General features: G+C 62.5%; 1 protein-coding gene across 4 annotated transcripts; it reads left to right on the top strand.

Moving 5' to 3' along the window:
- The first annotated feature begins 75 nt into the window (after positions 1–75).
- TMEM63A (transmembrane protein 63A) lies at positions 76–27,947 on the top strand. Of its 4 annotated transcripts, XM_078441018.2 has the most exons (24): positions 92–186; positions 2,973–3,146; positions 4,431–4,630; positions 7,158–7,237; positions 8,905–8,971; positions 9,820–9,857; positions 12,134–12,276; positions 13,347–13,398; positions 13,568–13,676; positions 14,541–14,611; positions 15,986–16,066; positions 16,516–16,639; positions 16,726–16,859; positions 17,846–17,983; positions 19,116–19,269; positions 21,359–21,465; positions 21,558–21,644; positions 22,062–22,124; positions 23,393–23,555; positions 23,890–23,995; positions 25,350–25,517; positions 26,170–26,285; positions 26,523–26,585; positions 27,080–27,947. In XM_078441018.2, the coding sequence occupies exons 3-24, from the start codon at positions 4,445–4,447 to the stop codon at positions 27,251–27,253; spliced, it is 2,424 nt and encodes an 807-aa protein (XP_078297144.2). In that variant the 5' UTR covers positions 92–186; positions 2,973–3,146; positions 4,431–4,444; the 3' UTR covers positions 27,254–27,947. The 4 variants fall into 4 exon arrangements, with proteins under 4 accessions (XP_078297142.2, XP_078297141.2, XP_078297144.2 ...); XM_078441016.2 differs by lacking the exon at positions 2,973–3,146 and having other exon boundaries at positions 76–186; positions 12,134–12,264; XM_078441015.2 differs by lacking the exon at positions 2,973–3,146 and having other exon boundaries at positions 76–186.

Here is a 27,947-nt window from a genome sequence, read left to right as displayed (position 1 = left end):
TGCGCAGGGGCGGGGTCAGGTTCCGGGCGTAAGTCCCGAGGCGGCGCGCGGTCCGGCGGGGGCGGGGGCGGGATCCGAAAACTGGGCCCGCGGTGCGCATGTGCGGGAGGCGCCCGGAGTTTCACTTTGAAACTTTTCGGGGGCGGGACCCGCCGGTCAGGTGCAGCCGCCGCGCGGGCGCCGCAGGTACGGTGGGCAGGGGCGCCGGGTCGGGGTCGCCCGCAGCCCTCCCGGGGCCGAGTCCAGGGTCCTGGCCCGCGCGGACCCCCTCTCCGGGCAGGGCGGGGACGTGCTTCTCTAGCTTCCCCGCAGCCGTCTTGGACCGCCCCCCCCTCCCCCCCCCCCCCCCCCGCCTTCGCTGGGGGGCTGACCCGGCCGGCCGGGGAGCAGGAGCGCAGCCGGGGGGGGGGGGGCTCTTCCTTCTCGGACGCCCCCCCCCGGGCGTCCCTCCTCCCCTCCCCGGGCAGGTGGGAGCCACTGGGCCCTTTCCTCGGTGACCCCTGCCCGCGGCCCTGCTGGAGTCCAGGGAGGCCGGGGTGTGGGGGGAGGGGGCCTTGCAGGGAGGGGAGGAGGAGGAGATCTCCACCTGGAAACCCAAACCGTCGGGTTCGGGGACCTGATAAGACGACGGGCTACCTGAGACTCCGGGGCGGCCTGCACGTCCCAGCCCCGGGTGGGGCGGCCGCTGGCGCAGGACTTGCCCGGGGTGATTGACCAGACGACCTCGAGCTTCCTTCCAGGCCCAGGAGTGCCTGCGCGCCACCCCCGCAGTGTCCAGGCTTCGCGGTTAAGCCAGGGGGCTGTGCCCACCAGTGCAGCCCCGGGCACAAGGGGGCAGGGGAGGGAGACCCGCCTTTCTGAGGCCCTGGCTCCTGCTCAGACAGGGCTGAGGCCGTGGGGGATGGGGACAGACTCCAGATCATCCCGAACCCAACCCGAGAAACAACCCGTATTGTTTCTCCTTTCCCCTCCGGCCCACATCACTGTCTTCCTCCCTCCTCCCCTCCCGGCGGGACACCTGTCACAGCCCTGAGTCGCTTCTGCCTCCACGTGGACGTGAGCAGAAGCAGAAACCTCTCTTCACACCACTTCTTTGTTCAGTGTTGGGGCAAAGGTCTCCCTGGCTGTTCCCTGGGCACTAACAGGGGAAAAACCTGGACCGGCTGCTGACCTTGTGTTTCCCATTGGCTGGAGAAGTGACTTAAAATAAAAGCCAGGAGCCTTTTGGGTGCTCACCGACCAGGCGCTGGGCTGAGTGCTTCATGCACACGGTCTCAGGCGTGTGCCTCCCAACAGCCCGGGTTGAGAGAAATACCACCACCCCGCTTCACAGGGGAGGAAGTCAAGGCACTGAGCGTGTAAGCCGCTGTCTGAGCCCAAACTCCAGGGCTGCTCAGGTATCTGCTGGGCGCGCTGCCTCCCACTGTAGCCAAAGGCTGGGCCGTTTTCTTGACGCTCCAGGGCTGACATCTCTGGAGGTGGACAGCTGTCCAGGTTCCTGGGTCCCCCCCCCCCGCCCCCGTTGTGTTTCCTTCACAACCTTCTTCTGCGTCTGGGAGCTCCGAGTCCGCTCCTCCCGTGGTGGAGGGACCCGGGCTGCTTGTGGTCTTGTTATTGTAACAAAACCGGAAGATCTGCGATGATAAAAATACCCTGAATTTGTGTGGGGCCTTTTTGTAAGAACTGATGATGCTCACGCACCTGGTGCTACGTTCTGGCGTTTCCGGAAGGAAGGGGGAGGTGGTCAGGTGTGCTGCGTGGGCCGGTCCTTGCTGGACACACGTGGGCCGTGGGTTAGCACTGTGGCAAGTGGGAGACCAGCTGCTGGACCCAGCCCTCCCTCCCAACGGCCACGGCCAGGCTCTGGGGTGCACCTGGGCTGAACTTCGAGCTGGGGACCCGAGTCACCTGCTGCTCCAGGGGCTGCGGGGCCTCCAGGGTGACTGTGGCTTTCCTGCCCTCACGTTGGTAGTGGAGAACCCTCTGGAAGGCATAGATACGTGCTAGGCACTCACATAGGTCTGTCTACGCACACAGGGAGGACTGCACATCCATGAAGGAGGGCCTCCTTCCCAGCCCGCGAGGCTGCCCTGTGCTGGCTGTGTCCCCAGCGTCCTGTTGGGGAAAGTGCAGGGGAGCTGGCCCTGGAGGGAGCGCGACCTTTCAGCAGAGTTTGGACGCCATGTGTGTCCAGCGCAGGGACAGTCCACGATCGAGCTGAAAGGTCTGAGAGAGACCACCACCCCCCAAAGCTGTGCCCTCCCCCGGAAGGGGGCTGGCTCTGGGGAGCCCGGAGGCCCCCCCCCCCCCCCACCAGGCTGGCAGTCCTTGCTGGCCGACCTGGCCAGTTCTTATCGGACTGTGTAAAACCAGCCAGGGAGCCAGTTTGGCAGGAGGGAAGGGACCCAGAGGTGTGCCCGGGGTGGAAGGGGGTACAAGGAAGACGAGGAGCCTCGGGGGGCTTCCTCCCAGGGGACCTCTGCTCTGCTCAGCCTCAAGCACCATCGGCCAGGGCTGCCTGCCCCCAGCAGCCACTCCTTTCCAGGGACAGTGCTCCCTCTGTGAGCATTTTATGGGCGTGATTTTTCCTTTCCTCTTTACCTTTCAAGCCTTCCCTGTTCTGCTGTGTCCCTTTTCCTGATTCTGGCCCTTGGGTAGCAGCTACCCTTGGGGAGGCCCTTACCGGGGGCCCACAGCCACCCATGCTTCTGTGGAGTGGACCCACCCTGGGCCCAGCGAGGCCTCGAGCCAGAGGTCAGGCTGCTGATGCTGGAGGAGGAGGAGAGGGGCAGGCAGCACAGAGGAGCGCCCAGAACCAGTTTGGGTGGTGGTGGGGGATTGGGGGGGGAGCTGGGCGGGGGAAGCAGGGTGGAAACACCAAAGGCTGCATGTGAGGCCCTGAGTCCAGAGGCTTGGGGCGGGCGTGAGCCAAAGCGGAAAAGGCAGCTCCTGGTGACTCTGCGTTCCTTCAGGGAGGCCTGGAAAGGCCGTGCGGCCCGGTCCTGGGGTCGGGAGAGCCCAGCAGGAAGTGAGTGGCAGGCCTGAGGCAGCTTGGGAGGCGGCCGGGACTGTTCCTGTCTCTGCCAGCACTGGCTGAGGACCTCGCCCAGGGACTCACCCGCAGTCCTTCCTTCCCTGGGCGTCTGGTATGTGTGAGGCAGGACAGGGGTTTTGCGGGGGGGCAGGCGCTGGCCTCACAACGTCAGGCCGGGCGCTCTGTCCGGGGTGGTGCTGCTGGGCGACCCTTAAAGCAGGGAAACCAAGATCTGCGTCCCAGAGGTAGTCTTTGTGACTCTGTTGAGGGCCACCAGCTCCGTGGCTCTGGCGTCACATTGTCTGGCCATTGGCAAGCCTCTCATAAGGGGTGAGAGAGTGACTCAGCCTCCTGGGTCATCCTTGCCCTTGGAGCTGCCTCTACCCGCTTCCTGCAGTCCATCCTGTGTGTGTGTGTGTGTGTGTATGTGTGTGTGTGTGTGAGAGACATTGTCCCCAGCCAGCCCGTCCTGGGGGTCGAAGTGGCAGTCACCACCCCAGCCGCATCGCCAGGTAGTCCAAATATCTCCGTCCCTTTTCTTCTGGTCCCCAAGATTTTTGTCCCTGTGGCAGGTTAGAGATAGCAGACCTCGCAGAAGTTCCCTGACAGACGAGTCGGAGCTTGAGGAAGGGTTGCTGAGTTATCGCTCCTGGCTCTCCAGCCACAGACGGTGTGAGGGGGCGCTAATTCGGGGGCCTTCGGGGGCCTTCGATGACAGGGACAAACACTGGTGGTTTCCTAGCTTCCTGGGGCTCCCAGAAGCCTCAGAGAGGAAAGGTCTACGAGCAGCCTGGAGTAACCTGGAGTCGTATTTGCTTTGAAAAGGCCGGGCCTTCCTGTTAGACTGGGGAGGTGGGGGGGGGGGGGTTTCCCCGGGAGGGCAGGGGTGTGCCCCTCTTTCCCACCCGCTTCCACCACCCCCCTTGCCCTTTCTGGCTGCCCCTTCAGGGCCTTCCTGGAGCTGACGTGTGTGCGTACTTGGATGGACGTCCCTTCCTCCTGATTTGTTTCTTCCTGCGTTTTCGTCTTTCCCACCTTTATCTCCTTCGTTTCTGTCCCCTGACTGTCCCCCCAAGCCCCCAGGGGCTCCCCGGGGAGGACTTTCCTGGCAGGAGCTCAGGCACCTCTTAGGAGGCAGGCCCCTGTCCCCCCACCTCCCTCCCTGCTGTGTCCTGATGAGCTGTCCACCGGGCCATCTGACCCTTGGGACCGTTCCCACAATGGGGCTATTCTCCTGGGCTCTGCCAGGCACGCGGGGCCCGGTGCCCGCCTCTCCCTGATTGCTTGCTGCTGGCTGCGCCTAGCGGCCCCTGTGCCCACCTCGGGCCCTGCCAGTGCGGGTGGGGGACCCTCCGGGGACCCCTGGCCCTGACTGTCTGCCCGGTTTGCTCTCCAGGGAGGAGGGGCACGATGAACAACTCCCTGATCCTGGAGCTGTGGCGGTCCAAGGCGGTGTCCGTGCGTGAGCGGCTGGGCATCGGGGACCAGCCCAACGACTCGTACTGCTACAACACGGCCAAAAACAGCACCGTGCTCCAGGGGGTCACCTTCGGGGGCGTCCCCACCGTCCTGCTCATAGATGTCAGTTGCTTCCTGGTGAGTCCCCTCCTGAATCGTGTCCCCCGCTCTCCTCCCGGGCCTTCTGGAAAACTCAGGTATGGGATCAGGCGTGCCCGAGTTCACACGTCACCTCTGCCCCTCACCTGCTGTACCCCGGGGAGCCGCGCTCTGCGGGTGACGCAGCTGTCCCTCTGGTCACAGAGTCAGCCTGTCGCGTGGTGAGGCCCGTGGAAGGGGTCAGTCCACAGGGACCAGAGGCATGGGCTGGAATAGAGTGGCCGCACCTCCCAGCTTAGAAATGTCACCTCCTGTCCCCGGCTGGGTCCTGGGCCTTTTAGGGGATCAGTCACGGAGCAGAGGACACAGCTGGGGAAAGGCCCACCTTCACGGCCTTCAGTGGCCCAGACCTGCCTGTTCCCAGGGGGTCCCCCGGTTTGCAGTACGCTGTTCTTCTCCCCCGCGGGTGGTTGGGTGGGATTCCCGGGGGCCACGGGGCCCCTTCTTGTGTTCCTGCCTGTGGGGTGGCCATACCTCCCGCTGAGGGTATAAATGAGTAGCTCGTACTGGGGAGGGGGTGTCCCCAGGACTCAGATCCGCCCTGTTGCCCCAGGATTTGCCTCACAGTGGCACCTTAGAGGCTGGCATGGGAACCCACCTGCCACTCAGGTCGCTTTCACGAGAAAGGGCTCTGTGGGGCGCCCAGGGGGCTCAGTAGGTCAACCGTCCGACGCCTGATCTCGGCTCAGGTCCTGATCTCACGGTTCATGGGTTCGAGCCCCACAGTGGGCTCTGTGCTGATGGGGAGGAGCCTGCCTGGGATTCTGTCTCCCTTTCTCTCTGTTCCTCCCTGGCTCGTGCGCGCGCGCGCGCGCTCTCTCTCTCTCTCTCTCTCTCTCTCAAATAAATAAACTTTAAAAACATTTATGAGAAGGGCTTTTAGGTGCCAGACAACCTGTTTCTTGGAGTCCACGTGTAGGTTGAGAACACCAGCCTCGGGTGACAGGGGTGGGGGTCCCGGGGGTGCGCCGGTGACGCTGAGGGCTGGTGGGAGTAACGAGAAGGGGTGCTGGAGAGCGAGGGTGGACACGGCTGCAGGGGCGCCGGCGAGGGGAGCTGGGTGTTTATCAGGGGACGTGATGGGTGCACACGTGAGCCAGAGCGGCTGGGAGAACATGGGCGCATGAGACACACACCCCAAGAAGGCAGCAGAGGGGGCGGCGGGGTTGGGGGGGGCACTTGCCGGACGGCCTTCAGCTTTGTCCTGAGACGTGACTCACCTGCCTCCGGGAATAGTCACCAGCTTCCCCGCCCACCTGGAGACGGTCCCGAAAGGGACGCGGCCCCTGTGGGGTTCTGGCCTCTGGATTCCCTTTAGGGAGACAAACCCACATTTAAAAGGTCAGTTCTGGGCGCCTGAGTGGCCCAGTCGGTTAAGCATCTGACTCCTGATTTCGGCTCAGGTCATGGTCTCCGAGTTCGTGGGTTTGGGCCCCACATTGGGGGAGCCTGTTTGGGATTCTCTCTCTCTCTCTCTCTCTCTCTCTCTCTGCCCTTCCCCTGGTTGCTCTCTCTGTCTCTCTCTCAAAATAAATAAATAAACCTTAAAAAAAAAAAAGCTTAGTTCCTAAAAAAAAATAAGTAAATAAAATAAAATGAAAATAAAATGAAAATAAAATGAAAATAAAAAATAAAATGAAATAAAATAGAATGAAATAAAATAGAATGAAATGAAATAGAATGAAATGAAATGAAATAAATGAAATGAAATGAAATAAAATGAAATGAAATGAAATGAAATGAAAAGAAAATGAAATGAAAGCCTAGTTTGTGACCGAGGCCGGCAGGGGTAGGCGAATTGAAAACCGCTCTGTGTCACCCTCCCTGAACCTTGAAGGGCGGTGGTCTGTCCAGGCAAGACCGGGTCTGAGGACGGCCAAGGTGAACGCGGGGGAGGTGGTGTGGAGCTTACAGATTTTACAGCTGGACGGGGTTTAGAGCGATCGGCTGAGGGCCCCAGGCTGTGGAGACCGAGCTGCCAGAGCCCAGGCTCCTCGGTGGGCACTGTCCCCCCTCCAGGCCCCATGCTGGCGTCCTCGGGGCTTGCCTGGGGGAGCACCCGGCTCGGCCTGGGGGAGCTCTGCTTCCTCGCTCTGTAATTAAGTGCAGTTCTGTGTAAGAGGAAGGAAGTGGGTCCTGGGCGGCTGTGAGGCCTGGTCTCGCCTTCCTGCTCAGGAGCACTGAGGGCTGATCAGCGCAGGGTCGGTGGGGTGGGGGTCCTGGCTGTTGCTGCCCTGAGAGCAAAGAGCGGGGCCGATGCTCGTGGTGAGGAGGGCGCCGGGGCCAGCTCAGGGACGGGCTCGTGGCCTCTGTGCCCTGGCATCGGCGACAGGCGCTCGTGAAGACGGTGGGCAAAGCGTCGGATGGTTGAGCTGTGTGGCCTCGGGCGGCTCGGTGTCCTCTCTGGGCCCTTGTAGCCCCGCTGGGTTCAGGCTGGTGGGCTTTGCCCCTAAGGCAGGTGTCTCTAATGAGAAGTCACTTTACTTGGTTTCTTTTCTCCTGTCAGTGTTTGATCTTGGTGTTTTCCATCATAAGAAGGAGATTCTGGGATTATGGCCGTATCGCCCTGGTGTCAGAAGCAGACAGGTAACCAGGACGTGTCACCTCGAGAGCGTGAGTGTGTGTGTGTGTGTGTGTGTCACTGGGACGGGGCTGGGGGCCCACGCGTGTTGCTGACACTACGTTGTGTTCACTGAGCACATCCGTCCGCCAGGCCTGGGTCAGAAGCCGTCTCTCCTCACCACAGGTGCCTCTCCCACGGCCGTGGCCTGGCCGTGAACCTTGTTGGAGGAAGTCTAGTTGCTTTACACACTCGGGGCTTTCGTTATCAGCTGAGAGGGATGCCACTCTTCTTCCTCACCCTGAATGTTGAAAGAGTGTCCCTTCTCTGACATGAGTTAGCTGGGGGCTGGGGGCGAGGCGAGCCCCCGGGGAGCTGCTCCTGTCCCCGCTCAGGGTCAGCGTGGGCCGGTGGCCCTCACTCAGCCAGCGTCGGGTGAGTCTGGTGCAGCAGGGACCCCCTTGGCTGGACGTCACCTGGGCTCTGCTGGCTGCTCACGACTCCTCAAGGGGGGACCGTCCTCTAGGTCCGTACCCTGGCGTCTCCAGCCCCGGCTGGCTGTCACACGGCCTGGGACCTGGTGTCAGATGCAGGACAGGAAGCAGTGGGGGGAGACACCCCTGTGGCCAGGCTCCCCCCACCGGGCCGCTCGGCTTCCCCAGGCCGACCTCCACCCTTGCTGCACAGGCGTTGGACTGTGGTCTCTGTGCGAGGCACGGGCCGCGTCGCTGCGAAAGCTCCCTGCCGCCTCCTGCCTCCTGGGTCCTGGCATTTGCGAAAGCCCGAGGGTGTTCACCTTGCCCCGAGGGCTTCTTGGGAGCCTTAGACAGTTTTGGGGGGACTCTGGGGACGTGATGTGTTTGTGGCACCCCGAGTCCCAGGAGGGGCCGTGCACTGGAAAGGTACTGAGCCTGTGAACCCCAGGAGGCCCTGCTTCCTCCTTGGCTGCAAGGCCGTGGTCAAGTCCCCACCTTCTGGGGTTTCTCTTCTCCTGTCCCCTGTCCCCCCGCAGGGCACCCAGAAGGTCAAATGAGAGAGCTGCCTGTGAAGGCTTTGAAAGTCAAGGTTCTTCCTGTCTTCTGCCCCTGCGAGTGAGGTTTTGGAATCGGTTCTAGAAAACTGGAAGTGATAATGAACATAATTCACACACCTCAACCAACCCCCCACACACAGGGCAGGGGAGGGGAGCCCCCCCCCCCAGCATCCAGACGCCCACGCTCCCATTTTCTTGTCCCTGAAAGTGGGGTGCCGCTTGTCATCAATGGCGGTCACACTTCAGTCTTTCTCATCGGTTCATAAGATTATTATGTCCCTTGCAGCCAGTGGTGGTGTCGATTTGATAAAACGAGGTTAATGTGACGTGCCGGGAGACGTATCGCAAACGTCAACAGTCTGAAGTCCCCTTGGGTGGGCCCGGAGCCGAGGCCCCAGGGTGCGGGGCGCGGGGACGGCCTGCCAGTGCCCTGACCCCTTGTCACCTGGCCCAAGTAACGCGGGGGTTTCGCGTCTTGCACGCCCAGGTGCGGTCGCCGCCCTGGTGGGTGTGTTTCACGGGCTGAGTTAGATCTTGTCCCAGACTTGGAGGAAGGCCACAGCTTTGGTCCCGGGCTCTAAGGGATGACGGAATACCGGACGGAGGTTTTCAGACTTCGAAAAAGGATTTCCTGGCATTTTTTCCCTTTTGTGTTCCCAGCGACTCCAGGTTCCAGAGACTGTCATCGTCGTCCTCTTTTGGGCAACAAGATTTTGAAAGCGAGCTGGTTGGTATTGACGGGACAGGCGTGGCTGTGGCCGTGGTGGGGGCGGGGCAGGGCAGCCGGGTACCGGTTCGGGGGCCGACTTGGCCCCCCGCGTCCTGAGTGGCAGGTGCTGGTGGTGAGCCCTCTGGACTTGGGACGGACCGCGGGGAGGGTGCAGCGGGGAGGCCCAGGGGGTGACACGGGGTTAACTCTGAGGCAGGGGCTCCCGAGTCCCCTGTGGTCCCAGCGCTCGGCTCTGATCACACGCAGGGATCTGTGTGACGGTTCATTGCTGACGTGCCTGCTAGCGGCGAGTCAGAGGTGGGCGGCCCAGCCGGGTTCCCTGGCACCTGACCCTGAGGAGGTGCCCAGCGGGCCGGGGTCCAGCCCAGCTTTGGGGGCGGAGGGGTTACGATCAAGAGACGCGATGGACAGTCAGCCGACGGACCCTCTTCCCTCCAGAGTCCCACCTGGGGGGGGGGGGGGCTGTCCCATCCGTGAGGCTTGTTTCCTTGTGTCCGTCCTGCGTCTCGGTCAGCCCTGCGGGCCATCCAGCAGAACAGTTCCAGAACCGCTCTGAGCTCTCACCGGCTCTCGGTTCAAGTTCAGGCCTCGGCCCTGGAGCAAACTGTCAAAACTTGAGGGGTTTTTACGAGAATTCCAGGCACAGGGTGCGTGTCCCAGAGGACTGGGGGCCGGTGGACTCTGTCGCCTTGGGGACAAGCCGTGGCCTTTGCTGGATTTGGGACAAAAGCGCTGCTTCTATATAACGGGGGGTTAGATGGTTAGTGACCGTCAGAGGCGGTGATTCCATCCGCCTCCCGGGGACAGAGATGCTCAAAGCTAATCCCTGATCTCTCCGTTCCCAGGGATGCTGTCCCTGGCTGACCGCCATCTTCCGCCTGCAGTGAGTACAGCGGGTGTGTGCGTGAGTGTGGGTGGGTGTGTTAGCGGGTGGGCGCGCGTGTCTGCCTGTCTTTCCTCGGGTGGCTTTGCCTCTGCGCTTGGCCGGCGAGGAGGAAAGGAGCCGGGATGCCTGACGCCGAGATGGGTCCCTAGATGCTTCTGGGTTCGAGGCGGAGCCTCGTGTGGGGGCCGGGCACGCAGGTGGCCCACACGGCCCGCACAAGCCACTTTCCCCCTCGCTTTGGGCAGGAACGCTTTGCACCTTCAACTCCTCTGCTTCCAAGTTTCCTTGTTTCTAACGTTTGGGGCCCGTGGGGAGAAATCCTGTGAAGCTGGGAGCGGCTGGGAGCGGAGGAGGAGGCGCGGTTTCGGAGGTGGTGAAAGAGGAGGGCCTCTTAGAATTGATGAAATGCGGTGGTTGCGGGATGTCGGGTACGTTCCTCTCCTTGGGCCTCAGTTTCCACGACTGTAAGAGGGGCCCAGGCGACACAGTGGGAGAGGTGGGTCGGCCGGCCCCTGCCTGCCCACCACCGCGAAATCCCGTCACTGGGACGCGTTTCCTCCTGACGCGGCAGGTCACTCCGAGCGCGGGTCCGTTGCACACAGGATTTTAGGTGTCCTAGACCCTCCCCTGACACGTGCCCACGGCGGGTGCCCCTTGGGGGACTGCGGCCTGTGGCCACTGCTGGGTGGGGCTCAGGCCGCTCCCCTGTCCCGGCGGTGGGGACCCCACTCAGTTCATGGTAACCCGCAAAGGCCGTTGGCAGATCTGCTCTGTACCCCTCCTCCCTCCACCCCTCCTCCCCATACCCCCTCCTCCACCCACACCTGCTCCTCCCCACACCCCCCTCCTCCCCATAGACCCTCCTCCCCATACCCCTCTTCCCCTCCCCCAACCCCCCTTCTCCTCCCATACCCCCCTTCCCCTCCCCATACACCCCTCCCCTCCCCATACCCCCTTCCCCTCCTCCCAACCCCCCCTTCTCCCCCATACCCCTTCCCCTCCCCATACCCCCCTCTCCTCCCCCATACCCCCTCTCTTCCCTCATACCCCCCTTCCCCTCCCCATATCCCCCTTCCCTTCCCTATACCCCCGCTTCTCCCCATACCCCCTTTCTCCCCTCCATACCCCACCCTGTTCCGTGCCCCCCCCCCCCCCCAGTTCCCTCTGCTGGCACAGGCATTTCTCTGGAGGGGGGCTGTCACTGGTACTCTGAGTGTCCCCACTCTGTCCCTGTAACACTGTATCAGACACTGGGACTCCCTGTGTCCCTGTAACACTGTATTAGATACGTTTTCAGCGTCCACTCCTTCCTGTTGCAGAAGGGCTACTTTGACTGTTTTAAGGCCACAGTTGCATTCTAACAGCTGCTCGCGGCCAGTGTCGCAGGTGACATTCAAAGCATCCCCTCAGTTTCCTTGGCTTTGCCTTCCTGGCAAGATAGGGAGTCGGTCAGAGGTGTGTCTCCAGAAAACCTGTCGAGGAAAGAAAGTCGGAAGTCGCCGCCGGGTTAGGTTTGGGCCCCCATCCTGTTTGTTTAGTGCGCACGGTTGGGGGCAGGGCAGGTACTTTCTGACAGGTGATTGGGAAGTGCAGCCGGTGTGGTCAGGTGCAAAGCTCTGTCCTCCAGGTAAACAGCACGCAGGGTAGCGTCCGTCCCCAGGCTGGCTTCTGAGCATCCGCCCGGTGCCCGGCCGGCCTGGTGTGCCCACCTCACCGCCTCCCGTGTGGCCCGTGGCTCCCGCCGGTCTCCCACCTCTCGGATCTGCTTTGGTGCCGTGACACCCGCTTCTCTTACCACTGCCCGTGCAGGATTTTCCTGCTTTTCTGGAAGCCGGACCCTCAGGGAGACCCCCCTTTTCCCTCTGTGGCATTCTGGCTGTCCACGCCTGGAATTTTCCAGGTCCCCAAGGGGGCCGGAGCGTCCAAATAGGGCAAGGAGGAAAGGGCGGAGCCCCCATGAGGCCAGCAGGACACAGGGAGGGGGCCGGACGGCAGGGTGGGGAGCCCGGAACAATTGACATGTTGACAGAAGCAGGAGGGGCTGCGGGACCTCCCCCTGCACACGTGTCTGCAGGGATGCGGGCAGCAGGTGCCTGGGGGTGTGGTGTGGGGGGTGTGGTGCAGGGCGCTGGGAAGGAGGCTCTGGGCTTGCCCTGCCTCCGCCCTCCTGAGCTGTGCGACCGAAAAAGCTCGGTGTCCTGGGATGTGAGGAGACAGGACGGCCCGGCCCGGCCCTGCCGCTCACCCGGGTCCCCTGTGCGTGTCTTGGGCAGCGATGACCAGATTCTGGAGCGGTGTGGGGAGGACGCCATCCACTACCTGTCCTTCCAGAGACATGTCATCTTCCTGCTGGTGGTCGTCAGCTGCTTGTCCCTGTGCGTCATCCTGCCCGTCAACCTCTCGGGTGATTTGCTGGGTAATGTCCCCTCGTCTTGTGTGACTCACGGCCCGGGGTGGGGTTGGGGGGGGGCTCGTGGGGCTGGGGCGGGCCCAGGTGTCAGGAGGCCTCGGGGTGACTCCGGAACGTTCCCCTCTGCCTGGCCGTGCCTCTCAAGAGGCACCCCCCACCCCCGGACCTGAGCCTGGGCCAGGAGCTTGGCCCCCGGTGTGAGCTTCGGTTCTAAGTAAGGGGAATAAAACCCCAAGACTCGTAGGATCGGGGGCCTTCGGAGAGCGTTTCATACTTTCCTGCCCCCACGCGATCACAATCGGGAGGCCACAGTGAGTGGGTGTGGGAGATGTTCGTGACGCTCAAAGTCACAGCCTGGAACCGTGTGTCCTGCCAGTGCGGGAGGCTGGCTTCCAAAATGCCAAAGAATCCGCTTCCTCCTCCCTCCCTCCCTTCCTTCTTCTCTCCCTCCTCCCTTCCCTCCTCCCTCCCTCCCCACCTTCCTCCCTCCCTCCCTCCCTTCTCTTCCTCCCTCTCCTCTCTTCCTTCCTCCCTCCCTTCTTTCCTCCCTCCTCCCTCCCTCCCTTCCTTCCTTCCTACCTCTCCTCCCTTCTTCCTTCCTTCCTTCCTTCCTTCCTTCCTTCCTTCCTTCCCCTTTCTCCTTTCTCTCTTTTTCTCTTTCTCTCTTTCTCTCCACCCAGCACGGGGCTGGAGCTCACGACCCCGAGATCCAGAGTCACACTCTCTGCTGACTGAGCCAGCCAGGGGCCCCACGAATCCACTTCTCATGCCCAGGGATTCCCAGCTCGGTTTTGGGACCCGTTCAGGAGGGTTTCAGATTCTCAAGGAATGTCACAAGAATCTCAAAGCAAGAGAAATTCCGATTGTGACTTACCCACGCGGCGGGTCGGGAAGAGGTTGTGGGGTAAAGCGGGGCCTTGGGTTGGTGCAGCTCTGAAAAGACCGGACGGCCGGTCCCTGTCCTCTGACGGGCCTGGCCGTCTCGTGCTTCCTCAGAGACCCACGGACCGAGGCGGGCCGCCCCCGTCCCCCTTCCCTAGTGTGACCCTAGGACTAAGTGTCTTGCTTGTCTGCAGACAAAGACCCTTACAGCTTTGGGAGGACGACCATCGCAAACCTGCAGACGGAGTGAGTACGGGGCGGGGGCCAGGGCTTCGCGGGCACCGCCCGCCCCGGGCAGTGCTGCTGTGCGGGGTGGGGGTGGGGGGTGGTTAGGAGACGTGGAGGGCCCGCCCCCCCCCCCCCAAACCCCACCCTGTGTGGGAGCCGGGCCCTGATGGCAGGTGTCCCCGCTCAGCGATGACCTCCTTTGGCTGCACACCGTCTTTGCCGTCATCTATCTCCTCCTCACCGTGGGCTTCATGAGACACCACACCCGGTCCATCCAGTACCAGGAGGAGAACTCGGTGAGCGAGGCGGGGAGGGTCACGGGTGGGGCCAGAGCGGAGCCTTGACCCGGCCTGTTGCCAGGACACGGGAGCCGTGTGCTTAAAGAGGCCTCTGTGGGACCTGGCTGGCATGTTTGTGCTCACGGTTGACTTCAGCTTTTCGTTCATTCGTTTGTTAATTTTTTTTTTTATTTCATACATTTCTTTTTGTTTCATGTTTGTTTTTGAGAGAGACAGAGACAGAATGCGAGTGGGTTAGGGGCAGAGAGAGGGGGAGGCACAGAATCCGAGGCAGGCTCCAGGCTCCGAGCCGTCGGCACAGAGCCCGACGTGGGGCTCGAACCCACGAACGGTGAGATTGTGACCCGAGCTGAAGTCGGACGCTCAACCGGCTGAGCCACCCAGGCGCCCCAATTCACTTGTTATTTTTAAGGTTTTTATGTGTTTATTTTTTGAGAGAGAGAGAGGGAGAGATAGCACGAGCAGGGGAGGAGCAAAGAGAGAGGGAGAGAGGACCCCAAGCAGGCCTTGCCCTGTCAGCACAGAGCCCGATACGGGGCTCGATCCCACGAACCGGGAGATCGTGACCTGAGCCGAAATCAGTGGTCGGACGCTTAACTGACTGAGCCACCCAGATGCCTGACATTAGCTTCTAAAATCTTTCTGATTAGGGGCATCTGGGGGGGGGGGGTCAGTCAGTTAAGCATGTGAAGGACCCCCTCCGGGCTCTGCCAGGGGAGCACCGGCCCCTCTGAGCTCTCACTGTGTTCCGTGGGGAGGGGCGGGGCTGGGTGGGCTTGAACAGGGCGGAAACCCTGGGCCCGCCTGGGGACTGGCGTGCCTTGGGGTGACATCCCCCGCCCCCATGTGTGTCTCTGGCAGGTGAGGCGGACCTTGTTCATCACGGGACTCCCCCGAGACAGCAAGAAGGAGACGGTGGAGACCCACTTCCGGTGAGCAGGGCTGTGGCCCCTCCAGGCGGGGCAGGTGCCTCAGGCGGGCGCTCTGTCTTCTCTTTGGGCGCCCAGAGACTTGACGAAGGGCCTGGCCCTGCCATGCGAGCATCCCATGGCCGCCGTGTGCCAGCCTGCTGTGGAAGGCTTCTAGAAGGCTGGGGTCTAGAAGGCTGGGGTCTAGAAGGCCTGTCCGCTGCAGGCCGCCCCGGGGGACCACAGCAGCTGGAGCACAGGCCAGGCTGTAGGTGCAGAGAAACAGCTCGAGGGCACGAGCGGGTCTCCGGGGGGTGGGGGGGCCTGCGCTGGCACAGGCGTCCGCCCACGGGTGTCTCTGGAGGGAGCACCTGCACCAAGGAGTCCTGCGGTGGAGGCGGAGGCAGGGCTCCTCTGGGGGAGGCCGTGTGTGTGTGTGTGTGTGTGTGTGTGTGTGTGTGTGTGTGGTGCCAGGGATGCAGGGGAGGGGGGTGTGGAGCAGGAGAGGGGAGGGCAGGTGCAGAGGCCCCGGGACCCCGGCTGGAGGGCTTGCCCCGGGCGGCGAGCTGAGGATTCAGTCCGAATGCACCCCTCCCAGTCCCGCAGCCACTAACTTGCCGCGGGGACTCGGGGTGACCACGGTGTAACTCAGCACTATTTGCGGACGACGGCGATTCGTAGAAACAGAGAGCGAGAGCCTGATTCTGCGTGTCTGGTGGGCAGGAAGCATCGTTTAGCGGCCACTGGTGCCCGGCTGCCTCGATTCACATCTGGGCTCCGACAGCCACTCGCGGTGTGACCTTGGGCACAAGTCGCTTAACTTCTCCGGCCCTTATTTTCCTCATCTGTAAAATGGGGACAGAACCTCCCAGGCTATGGTGAGGACGGCATAGTGAATACCGTGGGAGCACCCGGCCGGTGTGAGTCCACACACAGCGCACTTGTGAGGGTCGTACTACGGTTGTTAACGCGGGTGTAGACGTTTGCTGGGCTGCGAGCCCCCTGCGTTCATTGAACCTGAAAGGTCTGTGATCTTCAAAAAGGGGCCACACGCTGGGTAGGATTTCCGCACGGTCCAAGGTAGGCGTGAGCCAGAGCAGACGATAGTGCTCTTCCTCCGGGTGGGTGAAGGAGGTCACGAACCGGATTCATCTGGCCCCACACGCGCCCGCTGACGTACAGCCGAGCGGGCACGAGCCTTTCAGTTTCAGGCGATTGCTTTCGTGCTGTTAAAAAAAAAAAAAAGGCCTCTTTGTGTTGAATTTCAAAATTTCACCCTTTGTAAAAAGACGAAAGGAAAGAGGTTTCTGTGGTACCCCGAGTACCCTCGGGGACTTGGGGGGGATCTCTCCTGCCGGGGGGGGGGTTCTCTTTTCCGACGGCCTGCCTTGCGCACAGGGACGCATATCCCACGTGCGAAGTGGTGGACGTACAGTTGTGCTACGACGTGGCCAGGCTGATTCACCTGTGCAGGGAGAGGTGAGCGGGGCTGGTCAGTGGCCGGAAGCCTGTCCCTCCCTCCTGGGCCGCCCACCCTGCCGCCTCGCTGCTGGTGGGGGGCCTGGGCGGAGCCCCCAGGGGGGAAGGCAGGAGGGGGGGCTCTGCCCCTTTCTTGTTTGGAAAGCTGACCCCCTGGGGCGCCAGGGGGGCTCAGTCGGTTAAGCCTCCGACCCTTGGTTTCGGATCGGTTCGTGAGCTCGAGACCCGCGTCGGGCTCCGCTTGGGCAGTGCGGATCCTGCTTGGGATTCTCTCTCCCCTGCTCTCCGCCCCTCCCCGGCTTGCGCTCGCTCTCTGTCTGACTCTCTCAAAATAAACTTTAAAAAAGAAAGCTGAGCTCCTGGGCCTGGCGGTTGGACAGTGGGCGTGGGGTCTGTGCCGCAGGGTTATGGTGACTCTGACGTGTGCCCCCCTACCCCCACCCCTGCAGGAAGAAGACAGAAAAGAGCCTGACCTATTACACGAACCTGCGGGCGAAGACAGGCCAGTGGACCCTCATCAACCCCAGGCCCTGCGGCCAGTTCTGCTGTTGCAAAGTGCCGGGGTGCGAGTGGGTGAGGGCCCGGCCCCCCGCGGGAGTGCCACGGGGTCCCCGCCGCCCGCGCAGGGCCCGTGGTCACAAGGGGGCGCGTGTCCTCAGGAGGATGCCGTCTCTTACTACGCGCGCATGAGGGACAGGCTGCTGGACAGGATCGCGGACGAGGAGCGCCGGGTGCAGGAGCAGCCCCTGGGCATGGCCTTCGTCACCTTCCAGGAGAAGTCCATGGCCACCTAGTGAGTGGGGCGCGTCCGGGGCCCTTTGTCTCCTCCAGGTGACTTACGACCCGCCCCTGGGACGGGCTGGGGCTGGGGCAGGCCACACTCCCCCCATCATCCCAGCCCAGGTGCGTGTGACACGCGCGGGGTGATCCTCGCGCGAGGTGAGTCCCTCGTGGGTTGACGTGGCCTCACCCCCGGGCCGAGCTCCCACCAGCCGTGCCAGGGAAGGCGTCCAGCATTCTGCCGCCCCCCTTCAGATGTCCACTCTGGACCGCAGATGATCTTCTGTGCTGGGTTTTCCGTTGCACAGATGCACAGACCCCAGGCACTGGGGGTCTCCCTGCTGCAGAGCTGGCGGCCCCGGGGCCAGGCTGCGGAGCACACGTGGGCCCCAGCACCGGGCTCTGGCTCCTGGAGTGGCGTCACGCCTGGGGTGGGGGACGCAGGCGGCCACACAAGTGCCCCTTCCCTGCCCTCTCTGCGAGCACCGCACACCCGGGAAAAGTCCCCTGCAGCCAGGCCAGAGCCAGGAGGGGCTCGTGGAAAGGGGGGCGTGCTGAGGCAGGAGTGAGGGGCGTGGAGACGGCGGGGGTCCAGGTGGCAGTCCGGGGGGGCCCTGGGCGTCAGGGTGGGAAGAAGTGAGGACAGCGAGGCCCTGGCCCGGCCGCGCGGTGCGTCCGCGGCCCCGGCTTCCTGGGCGGCCGGGGGTGATGATGGCGCAGGGAGCGGCCGTGGTCCAGGGGTGCAGTGGCCAGACGGGGTGCGCACCTGAGCCGGAGAGCCTCGGGATCCTGACGCGGAGGCAGGAGTGACCCCCGGCTCGCCGCGTGGTCCTGAGGATGAGGCCAAGTCCTCCCCGTGAGCTGTAGTAACGGCTAACCTAGCAACCTGCTGATAGAGCAACAGCCCCGGGGCCCCGCGGCGTCTGCCCTCACTCTGCGCATGTGCGCGGTGCCCCGGGTGTCTAGGCCACGGCCACGTCTGCTCTTCCTTCCTGGCAGCATCCTCAAAGACTTCAACGCCTGCAAGTGTCAGAGCCTCCGGTGCAAAGGCGAGCCCCAGCCGTCCTCCTGCAGCGCGGAGCTCCGTATCTCCAAGTGGACGGTCTCCTTTGCCACGTACCCCGAGGACATCTGCTGGTGAGGCCCCGGCCCTGGACCGGGGAGGGGGGAGGGGCCCCAGGCCGGGCATCACAGGTGCGAGCTGGCCTTCAGGGCCCCCCCACCATAGCTCCTGGCTCCGCTCTGGGCCTGGGGCGGGCGTAGGGGGATGCGTCAGGTGGGGGGGGGGCATCCACACCCGGCACTGCGCTCCAGTGATGCCCCCCGGCATCCGGGGTGTCCGGGAGCCACGTCTATAATTTCCAGTTTCCTTTCGGCCGCGTTGAAAAAGTGGAAGGAAACTGTTCAACTTAATTTCATAATCTCTCTCTCCTTATATATCCGAAGTATTATCACTCTGATGTGATCAGTTACCCTCTGGTGGAGATGCGTCTCTTTTTCATACTCAGTAGCTTTGAAATCCGGCGTGTATGTTGTCTTGAGTCGGACCAGCCCCGGTTCCGGGCTCGGTAGCCCCTGGCTGCTGTGTCGTGTGGCGTTAGGTCTAGCCTGGGGACACGCTGCTGAGCTTGGCCGCGTCCACGGGGGCCGTTGGTGAGCCTTGAGCACAGTGCCGGGGGTGAGGGCAGCCCCAGCAGAGCCCCCAGCGTGGCTGGCCTCAGCTCCCCGCCCAGAGCGAGCTTTGGGAGCGTCTCCGGGGCTCCGAGCTGGCCTCTGATGGTTCACAGGGCTTCCCAAACGTGGGGGCAGCGTGCTGCTGTGTTCTCGGTGGGGTGAGAGGCCAGCATGGTCGCCGTGGGGCCTGGGCACTGCTGTCCCCTCCCTCCCTCCCTCTGCGTGTACCCAGCCCCCGGGGCCCGTGTCGCTGGTCACCAGGCCTTGCGGACGTGGCCGTGTCGTAGCCTCGTTCTGTCTGGGTGACCGTGGAGTCCCTTTGGTGGGTTCTGGCCCCCGGGCTGTGGCCGGGGAGCCGTGTGAGCAGTGGATAACCTGTTTTCCCTCTGAACTCAAGGGGACCCCGCATTTGACCTTGCTGGAGCTGAAGGTCGGTACAGAGGGCTCACCTGTACTCCTGGGGTCCAAGTGCCTCAGTCTGGTCTCTCGCCGGGCCTCGATGTGACCCGCTGACCCACCTGGGGGCACCGGGGGCGTGGTCGGCAGCCCGGCCTGGGGGGGGTCTCAGCCTCCAAGCCTGTGTCCCCTCCTGCAGGAAGAACCTCTCCGTCCAGGGCTTCCGCTGGTGGCTCCAGTGGCTGGGCATCAACTTCACTCTGTTCGTGGGGCTCTTCTTCCTGACCACCCCCGCCATCATCCTGTCCACCATAGACAAGTTCAATGTCACCAAACCCATCCGTGAGCTCAACGTGAGTGACCACGCTACAAGCCCGTCCTGCAGGGCTGGGGACGAGAAGGCGTGGGGGGGGGTGGTGGTGGCCGGAGCCCAGGGACATGGGGGCTGAACCAGGAGCCGTGCCTTTCAGCTCACGTCCGTGCCTTTAGGCCTTGAGCAGGTGTGGCCACATTTACGACACTGGTTTACGACACGCGCATGCCTGTGCGTGTTTTCAAAATCAATCTGAACGTTCAATGGTAGGGTCGTGTGAACTGAACGGCACATACTGATGGAAAGTTAAGTATCTGTTACATAATCGTCGACTCGTTGATTCTAGACAGGCAACAAATGATTATTTAAAATCTTAGACGAATCGAGACAACGAAACGCTTCCTGAAGTGGCCTCTGCTTGAAAACAATATTGGTTTCCCCAGGGCACCTGGGGGCTCAGGCGTCCACCTCTTGGTTTTGGCTCAGGTCGTGATCTCACAGTTCGTGAGATCGAGCCCCTGTGTCGGGCTCTGAGCTGATAGCGTGCAGCCTTCTTGGGATTCTCTCTCTCCTGCTCTCTCTCTGTTCCCTCCCCTGCTCGCTCTTTCAAAATAAATAAATAAACGTAAAAAAATTAAAAAGATACTGATTTCCCATAATTGGCTCTGTTGAAATATCCCCCTAAATCTTTTTTTTTTTTTTCCTCCAGTTCCACTTGGCATTCAGTCAGTCACGCTCAGGGCAAGCACGCGGGGCTAGAAGGCGTGAGGGCCTCGCTGTGCCGTCCCCCAGCTGACGAATTCCGAACGCTGGGTTTTCATCCCAAAGCTGGGGCGAAGGCACCTGCCGGATGATCCTTGCGGGGTTCTGGTGATGGTGACCACATAAGCTGCTGTGTGGCCCAGGCCTTCTTACCCGACTCGGTGTATAACAATAATAACCCCTTGCGCACATTAAGAATTTTGTTTATCTTTAGAAGCGTGTCAGCGTTCACACCTTTGAGCATCTTTGGATGTATGGCCAAGTCTGTTCTTTTGAGGGTGGAATCCGCCGAGTGGAACCCTCTTTGTCGATTCTCCCTAAACCAGTTTCGGTTTCTTATGGTAAAGCAAGAATCTACAGATATTTGCAACACTGTTCTAAGAACAGGACCCTCCTGGATCTCATTCCGTCCGTTTTCTACAGTTCATTTACTCTCGTCTCATTCAATAGCATTAAAAAAAATTTTTTTAATATTTATTTTATTTTTGAGAGAGAGAGAGACAGAGTGCGAGCAGGGGAGGGGCAGAGAGAGAGGGAGACAGAGTCCGAAGCAGGCTCCAGGCCCTGAGCTGTCCGCACAGAGCCCGACGCGGGTTTCAAACCCACAAACCGCGAGATCGTGACAAAGTCGGATGTTTAACCAACTGAACAACCCAGGCGCCCCTCAATAGCATTTTTTAAATTTTTTGTTTGAGAGTGTGCATGGGTGGGGGAGGGGCAGAGGGCGAGAGAGAGAGAGAGAGAGAGAGAGAGAGAGAGAGAGAGAGAATCTCGAGACTCCAGGCTTAGTGCAGAGCCTGACGTGGGGCTCGATCCCACGGCCCTGGGATCATGACCTGAGCCGAAGTCGAACACCCAACCGACTGAGCCACCCAGGCACCCCAGTACGCAGCTTTTTAAAAATGCCTGTTTTATCAGGGAAAGTAGGCAGCTCGTGTGATTGCAATAGTGAGCATATCAGGCACAGGCAGAGTTAGGTCACTGCTGGGCGGGAGGGAGCTGAGCGGGCAGGCCTCCTGGGGAGGCCCTGGCTTCCGTGTTCCCACTTGACCTTGGTTGTGCAGAGGGGAGCTGGCGGTGGGGGTGGGGGTGGGGCGCGGTCGCTCTGGGCAGTCAGACAGGTGGAGATCGGTTGTATGTGAAGGTACTTTCTCTGCTCATCCAGCCCTACTAACACCAAGCGCCGTTCTGGTCTGTTCGGCCAACGGCACGGGACACCTGCTCTGTATGGGGCACAGCGTCGGCCCTGGGGGGCAAGGCAAGGGCGACCGGGAATTCCTGGAGTCGCCGTGACAGCAGGTCGTGGCCTCCAAGCCCCCGTGGCCACAGCCCCTCCACCTGTGTCTTCTGTGGGCCGTGTTTTGCAGGACCCGGTCATCAGTCAGTTTTTCCCGACCCTCCTCCTGTGGTCCTTCTCGGCCCTGCTCCCCACCATTGTCTACTACTCCACGCTGCTGGAGTCTCACTGGACCAAGTGAGTGAGGACGCTCGCCCGACGGCGTCCGTGGGCGCCCAGCAGGGGTCTTGGGGGGACACCGGGCAGGGCTCACCTCTGACTTCCTGCAGGTCAGGAGAAAACGAGATCATGATGTCCAAGGTCTATATATTCTTGATCTTCATGGTGCTGATCCTGCCGTCCCTCGGCCTCACCAGGTACGCGTCATCACCTCCTGCCCTGAGTTCACAGTCAGGGTCTGGACGGCTCCGTCCCCAAGTGGTTTTAGAGGATGCAGATCCCTGACGACACTTAAGCTGGTCCCTCCCACTTGGGGTGCCGTTGGGCGGCAGGCTCACGGATTGTTCCGGAGATCCGGTCTCTCTTCCTTAAAAGGAAGCTTGAAGACAACATTTCCGCCCAGGGGGAGGGTCGAGTCACGGCTGTGTTGATTTTAAGGGAGGGGGCCGCCGTTGGAGCAGCCCCTCATAGGCTGCTCTGGAGTGGGGGCACCTTAGACGACAGATGGGGGTCCCGATGTCCCGCCTGCTGGTGAGAGCAGGGAAGAATGAAAACGGGTCGCGATCACCTGGAGGGCTGGACATAAATTCTTACAGGATTCATTTTTCTTCCAGTCTGGATTTTTTCTTTCGGTGGCTCTTTGACAAAACTTCCTCCGAAGCCTCTATCAGGTTGGAGTAAGTATCGGCCACGTTGCGTTTTGGAGCCACGGTCCCGGGGAGAGGTCCCACGGGGGCTCGGCCGTGGCTGCGCTGGGGCTGGGGGCGCGGCGGCCTGTGCCCGGCACAGACGTCTCCTCCTGAGGCCATCGGGGCCGGGGAAGCCCACGGCCCCTGGCAGGGCTGAGGCCGCCCTATGGGAGCTGACCCACTTTGTGCCACGTGTGCAGAAGTGTGGTTAATCTTTTAGGCTGAAACTCCATCAGGGGCAGTCTTGTTCATTCTTGGAAACTCACTTACTTACTGAGAACGGAGCCGCTCGGGGAGAAGGAACCCGTGGGTCCCAGTGGTGCCGGGGAGGCCGGGGTGGGGACGGCCACGCGGCTGTGTGGTTGGGCCCGGGCCCTGTTTACCCCCGGAGAACAGAATTGAACCTGTCTCTGGGGTGTGTCCCCCTGAGAGGGCGTTGCGGGCTAAATGCTTTATTCTTTTTCTCGTTGAACCTTTACGACAAGCTGTGGGGGTAGGCGCCATTGTCTCTCCATTTTATGGATGGGGAGACTGAGGCTCAGAGATGTTGGAATAGCTTGCCCTGGGCTACCCAGCCCGTTAACTCGGCCTGAGCCCCGACTGCCCTACCCTTTGGGCCCTAATACCGGCCCCCCGCCTTGGCATTGACTCATCCAACCCAGGGTTGGTAGGAAGGCTGGCCGAGTTTCCTGGGAAGATTAGACCGAATTATTCCACGTGGGTTCTTGCTGGTCAGGCTGAGGGCTCGGGGGCTGGCGGCCACAGGCGGGCACCCACACACCCGGCCAGCTCCCGTCTGGGTGGACTGTGGCTTCCAGATGGCCAGATCTGGCGCTCGGGGCTGGGCCCTCACCTTCATGAACCATCAGCCGCGTCTGACACATCATCACGCCTTCGTCCGCGAAGGCTCCAGGATGGCCCTGTCCCGGTTCTCTTCCCATCACGGGTTCTCCTGCGTCTCCCCGACGCCAGTGGCCCTGCTCTCAGTGACCTCAGCTGGACCCCAGCCTTCGTGCCCCCGTGCTCCCGAGTTGGAGCCTGCGGGCCCCGTGCACCCGCGGCCCTGCGCCCAGGGCTGCCCACGAGTGTCTGGCTGCCCCAGCCGAGGGGCCCTGGGGCGCCTGTCCCCTCCGTGCCCTCCCCCGCCGCACCTGGTCCGGAGCGAGCATCCGCACCAAATGCAGGGGCTCCGCTCCCGCCCCGCCGAGCGCCCCTCCCGGGGCGGGAAAGAGGCTCACAGCCCGGCCGCCCCCCAGGTGCGTCTTCCTGCCCGACCAGGGCGCCTTCTTCGTGAACTACGTCATCGCCTCGGCCTTCATTGGCAACGGCATGGAGCTGCTGCGGCTGCCGGGCCTGGTCCTCTACACCTGCCGCATGGTCGTGGCCAAGACGGCCGCCGACCGCAGGAACATCAAGCAGGTACACCCCGCCCCCCTCCACGGGGCCGGTGATCACCCGGGAGGCGCGTCCTGGGGGGGGGACGCACTCTGCACCTGTCCTCTGCGTAGACGCGGGACTCTCGGGCCTGCTGCGTAGACCCGATTGGAGCAAGGGAAACACTGAGAGAACGGGACTCCTTTCCCCCCGGCGGCCTGGGTGTGAAGCGAGCAGGGCCGGAGAGGTCCGTGCAGACGGCACCCGGGGCGGGCCGGAGAGGTCCGTGGGGCAGGGGGCAGCCGTGAGCCTCCCGTCTCCAAAGTCCTCCCCTCTCGGCCCCCGTGGCGTGGGCGGGTGGCGTGCCCTCTCGGCACAGAACCAGGCCTTCCAGTACGAGTTCGGAGCCATGTACGCGTGGATGCTGTGCGTCTTCACCGTCATCATGGCCTACAGCATCACCTGCCCCATCATCGCGCCCTTCGGTGAGTGTGGCCCCGGGGGCGGTGGCTGACCCCTCGGGGCACCCTGGGGGTGCCCCCCGCACACTGAGGACTTCTGCAGCGCCCGGGAGCCACGGGGACATCCCTGGTCCTGCTGGCCATCCCTGGCGGCGCCCCGATCCCAGCGTCCGGCAGCTACCGCCTGGCTCGCGGGTGACCGCGCCGCGCGGCAGACGCGCTCTGAATGTGTGCGCTCCGTGGGTTGTCACTCGTACCGCTCGACGCATCTCGTTTGTGGCCCCTTTCACACTCAGTGTGACACGAGTGAGGAGTAGACCCGGGATCTGAGCTGAGGACTGTTTGACTTTAAAGACAGAGATCTTGCAGCTAAAATAAAAGTGAGGAACTGCAGACGGGTGGAAGATTCTAGAAGGAAGTAGAACACCCAGCACACTGCTGGCACTGCAGCTGAGGTTTAGGGGCGGGAGGAGGTTTTAGTTTTCCGTTTACTCTTGAACTATTTAAAAAATCAACAGGTTTACTTTTTTTTTTTTTTAGTGTCTGTTTTTTAGAGAGACAGAGCGCAGGTGGGGGAGGGGGGGAGAGAGAGAGGGAGACACAGAATCTGAAGCAGCTCCAGGCTCTGAGCTGTCAGCACAGAGCCAGACGTGGGGCCCGAACTCACGTACTGTGAGATCATGACCTGAGCTGAAGTCGGACGCTCAACTGACTGAACCCACAGGTGCCCCAAAAGTATTACTCTTTGAAAACAAAACAGGGACACCCGGCTGGCTCTGTCGGTGGAATGTGTGACTCTTGGATCTCAGGTTGTGAGTTCAAGCCCCGTGTTGGGTGTAGCGATTACTTAACAATAAAACCTTTAAAAAAAAAATAAAAAAACAAAATTTTAAAGATCCTGACATAACAGAAGCACATCCACCCTGTGTGCCGCCCCTGGGGCAGGACCCTCCGGCACCTGCCGCCTGATGAGTGCGGAGGGTCAGCTGGAGCCGGGAAGGGACAGAGAGAGGGAGCCCGGAAGGACGGTGGGGGGCTCGCGGGGGAGGGCCCGGGCAGAGGTCGGGCCAGGCATTCGGTACAAAGTAACTTCTTTCTGCAAAATGATCCTAGAATTTCTGTCTTCCCTAGGGACAGAATGACAGCTGCCTTTTACTCCTTGGGGTCAGGGGGAAGCTGGGAGAGGGCGGGGGAGAGAGCGAGCGAGCGCGAGAGTGCTCCCGAGCTGCCGGGATCTGCTTTGAGCCCCACTTTGCCTTCGTGTAGTCAGATGGCGGACCAGCCGGGCGCCGTGGACAGATCGATGCCCCGGGAGGGAGGGGGCACGGGGGCCCTTGGGTCCCCACCAGGCTTGCTGCTCACGGCCCCGTGTCCGCAGGCCTCACCTACATCCTGCTCAAGCACCTGGTGGACCGTCACAACCTGTACTTTGCCTACCTCCCGGCCAAGCTGGAGAAAAGGATCCACTTAGCGGCCGTCAACCAGGCCTTGGCCGCCCCCATCTTGTGCCTCTTCTGGCTCTATTTCTTCTCCTTCCTGCGCCTGGGTGAGGGGCCCTCTGACCAGGGCGGGGTGGGGGCGGGTGGCGGCCCTCGGCCTCCTCTTTCCGCATCCACGCCAGCCCGACAGCATCCAACCCGGTGTCCAGTCGGAACGCGGTACCCGGGCTGAGGGCTGGCTGGGGACAGCGCCGACGCCCCGGTTCCCGAGCTGGCCTGAGCCCGGGGAACCCTGGAGGAGGCCGCGTCGCTCGAGAAGCCTTAGAAGGCAGTCCCTCTGTGAGCTCCGCAGGGACTGAACAAGAGGGGACGGGCAAGCGGGCCAGATTGCTCTTTGGGGGGTGGGGGTGGAGAAGGGAAAACGGACACTCTCGGGGAAAAGAAAAAGGCAGACGGGACGTGACCGTGCCCCAGCCAGGTGGGGGAGCTTCCGTCCCGCCTGGCCCAGGACGCTGGAGCCTGGAGGGGGCTGACCGTTGGCACAGGCCATCGACTCGGTGTCCCAGTTCCTGCAATCCAACCGGGGGCGAGGCCAGTGGGTCCCTCTGTCCCAGCGATGAAGATACCACCCCAGCTGCTGGAGGGCGGGGGGCAGACGCTCTTTTCTTCCCTTTCTGCCCGAGGCAGAGGTCACGCACGGCTCCTGCCCCAGACGTGGCCCCTCTCCCCCCGCTGAGGCTGGCATCCCTGTGTCCCCAGGTCTGAAGGCCCCCCTCACCCTGTTCACCTTCCTGGCCGTCCTGCTCACCATCCTGGTCTGCCTGGTCTATACCTGCTTCGGATGCTTCAAGCACCTCAGCCCTCTGAACTACAGGGTAAGGGGCACCTCGTCCCAGCGCGTGCAGATTCTCCGTGGGCAGGCCTGGGGCTGGGGTGCGCCCTGCGCTCCCCGCCCCTTGCCCTGCCCTGTGCCGCCCGCCCCGGCCCCTGCTGCCGGGAGCCTGGCACCAGCTGGTGCTCTTATCCCGAGCGGTGCCGGTCTGTGTGCCGGGAGGGTGTTCATCCGGGAAGGGCCTTTGGTCTCTCATCGCGAGTTTCTGCTGTGTCTGCAGACGGAAGAATCGGCCAGCGACAAAGGGAGCGAGGCCGAGGCCCACAGGCCACCGCCGTTCACGGTGAGTGTCCCCGGGCAACGTGCCGAGCATGTCCTGTCCAGACAGGAGGGCCCCGACCGCGTGGCACCCACGTTCCTACGTTGAGGTCACGGGAGAGGGCATCCCGGTCCCGCGGGCTGGATGTTTCACCGGGCGCCCTCCTCCCTTCCCGGCGTGGCTAATGCCCGCTGCGGCCTGCTGCGTGAAGCCCCCGGCGTCCTGCTCCGGGTCCCTGACAAGAGCCAGGGCTGCGACAGAGACTCTGTCAGCAGCAGCCTTCTCTCCAGCCGCTTCAGGCACTCTGATGGGTGTCAGTCCTTGGACCAGCCCCAGGGAGACGGTTCTCAGATTCACTACCCAGGGGTGCACCTGCCTCCGCGGACGAGGAGACGGGCAGGCGGGTGGCGGAAATGCCTTTCTTAGCCAGGCTCTGGGGGAGGGGCCGGCGGGGGGAGTGGGGAGGAATCTCGTGCCCAGCCCCCGCCCCAGGTGCTCATGCCCCCGTATGTTGGCAGCCCTACGTGCCCCGGATTCTGAGCGGCTTGTCCTCGGAGAGAACGGCCCTGTCCCCACAGCATCAGCAGACTTATGGAGCCGTCTGTGACATCAGTGGGACCGTCCTGGGGCAGTGTCCCGCCCAGGGCCCTGGGGACAGCGACAGCAGGCCGGCTGCCTACCAGGAGGCCTGAGGGCGGCCGGGCCAGGCTCCGAGGACGGAGAGGAGGAGACCCAGGTGGAAAAGCGGCTTGACTCGGGCCCCAACCAGGCCCAGGACTACTCTGACCTGTGTGAAGCACACCTGCTCTGGGAAGACGGACCCAGAAAGTTTCCCCGGGCCCTTGGCCGAGGAAGACCGGGCGGGGCCGCCACGCAGGGAACGGCGGCCTTTCTGGTCACAGCAGCGGGGAGGGGGGCCGGTGCGTGCCGGGGACTCTGTGCGTCTCCGGGTCCCCCTTCTGCATAAATGTCCCAGCTCTGTAGCTGGGACACATCCCTGGTGATTCCGCAGGACCACATGTGGGAACGGTGCCCCAGCAGCCCCTGCGGCTGTCCCAGGTACCCGGGAGGACACAGCGAAGGACTGCTCTTCTGTGAGGACGGACTGCCCACCACCTCTGGGCACACACCCAGCGATAACCAAAGAGCTTGCGCGCAGCTCCGGGCGGGGCCGCGATGCTGGGCGAGGTTTCTTCCGGCCCCCCCCCCCAGACCCCCCCATCGCCGCATCCAGCCGTCTCCCACCCATCGGGGCTGCGCCGCGGGAGCAGGAAGGGACCAGGCTCCTTGTTTCCGTGTCACACTGCCAGTGACAGTGGCTGGGTCAGGTCACCCTGCAGCAGGCAAGGGCAGGAGGACCATGAATAAAGCGCTCATTCGGCCAGA

The sequence above is a fragment of the Panthera onca genome, chromosome F1 (assembly GCF_046562875.1).
Source record: "Panthera onca isolate mPanOnc1 chromosome F1, mPanOnc1 haplotype 2, whole genome shotgun sequence".
Classification (NCBI taxonomy): domain Eukaryota; kingdom Metazoa; phylum Chordata; class Mammalia; order Carnivora; family Felidae; genus Panthera; species Panthera onca.
Note: the sequence above shows the minus strand (reverse complement) of the source record. Positions and strands in the feature narration are given on the sequence as shown.

Excerpts from the sequence above, each read along its gene's own strand:
- TMEM63A (XM_078441015.2), top strand. The coding sequence starts at position 99 with ATGTGCGGGAGGCGCCCGGAGTTTCACTTTGAAACTTTTCGGGGGCGG. Across the intron at positions 16,860-17,845 it reads GAGAAGTCCATGGCCACCTA|CATCCTCAAAGACTTCAACG; the intron begins GTGAGTGGGGCG and ends CCTTCCTGGCAG. Across the intron at positions 21,466-21,557 it reads CTGGAGTCTCACTGGACCAA|GTCAGGAGAAAACGAGATCA; the intron begins GTGAGTGAGGAC and ends GACTTCCTGCAG.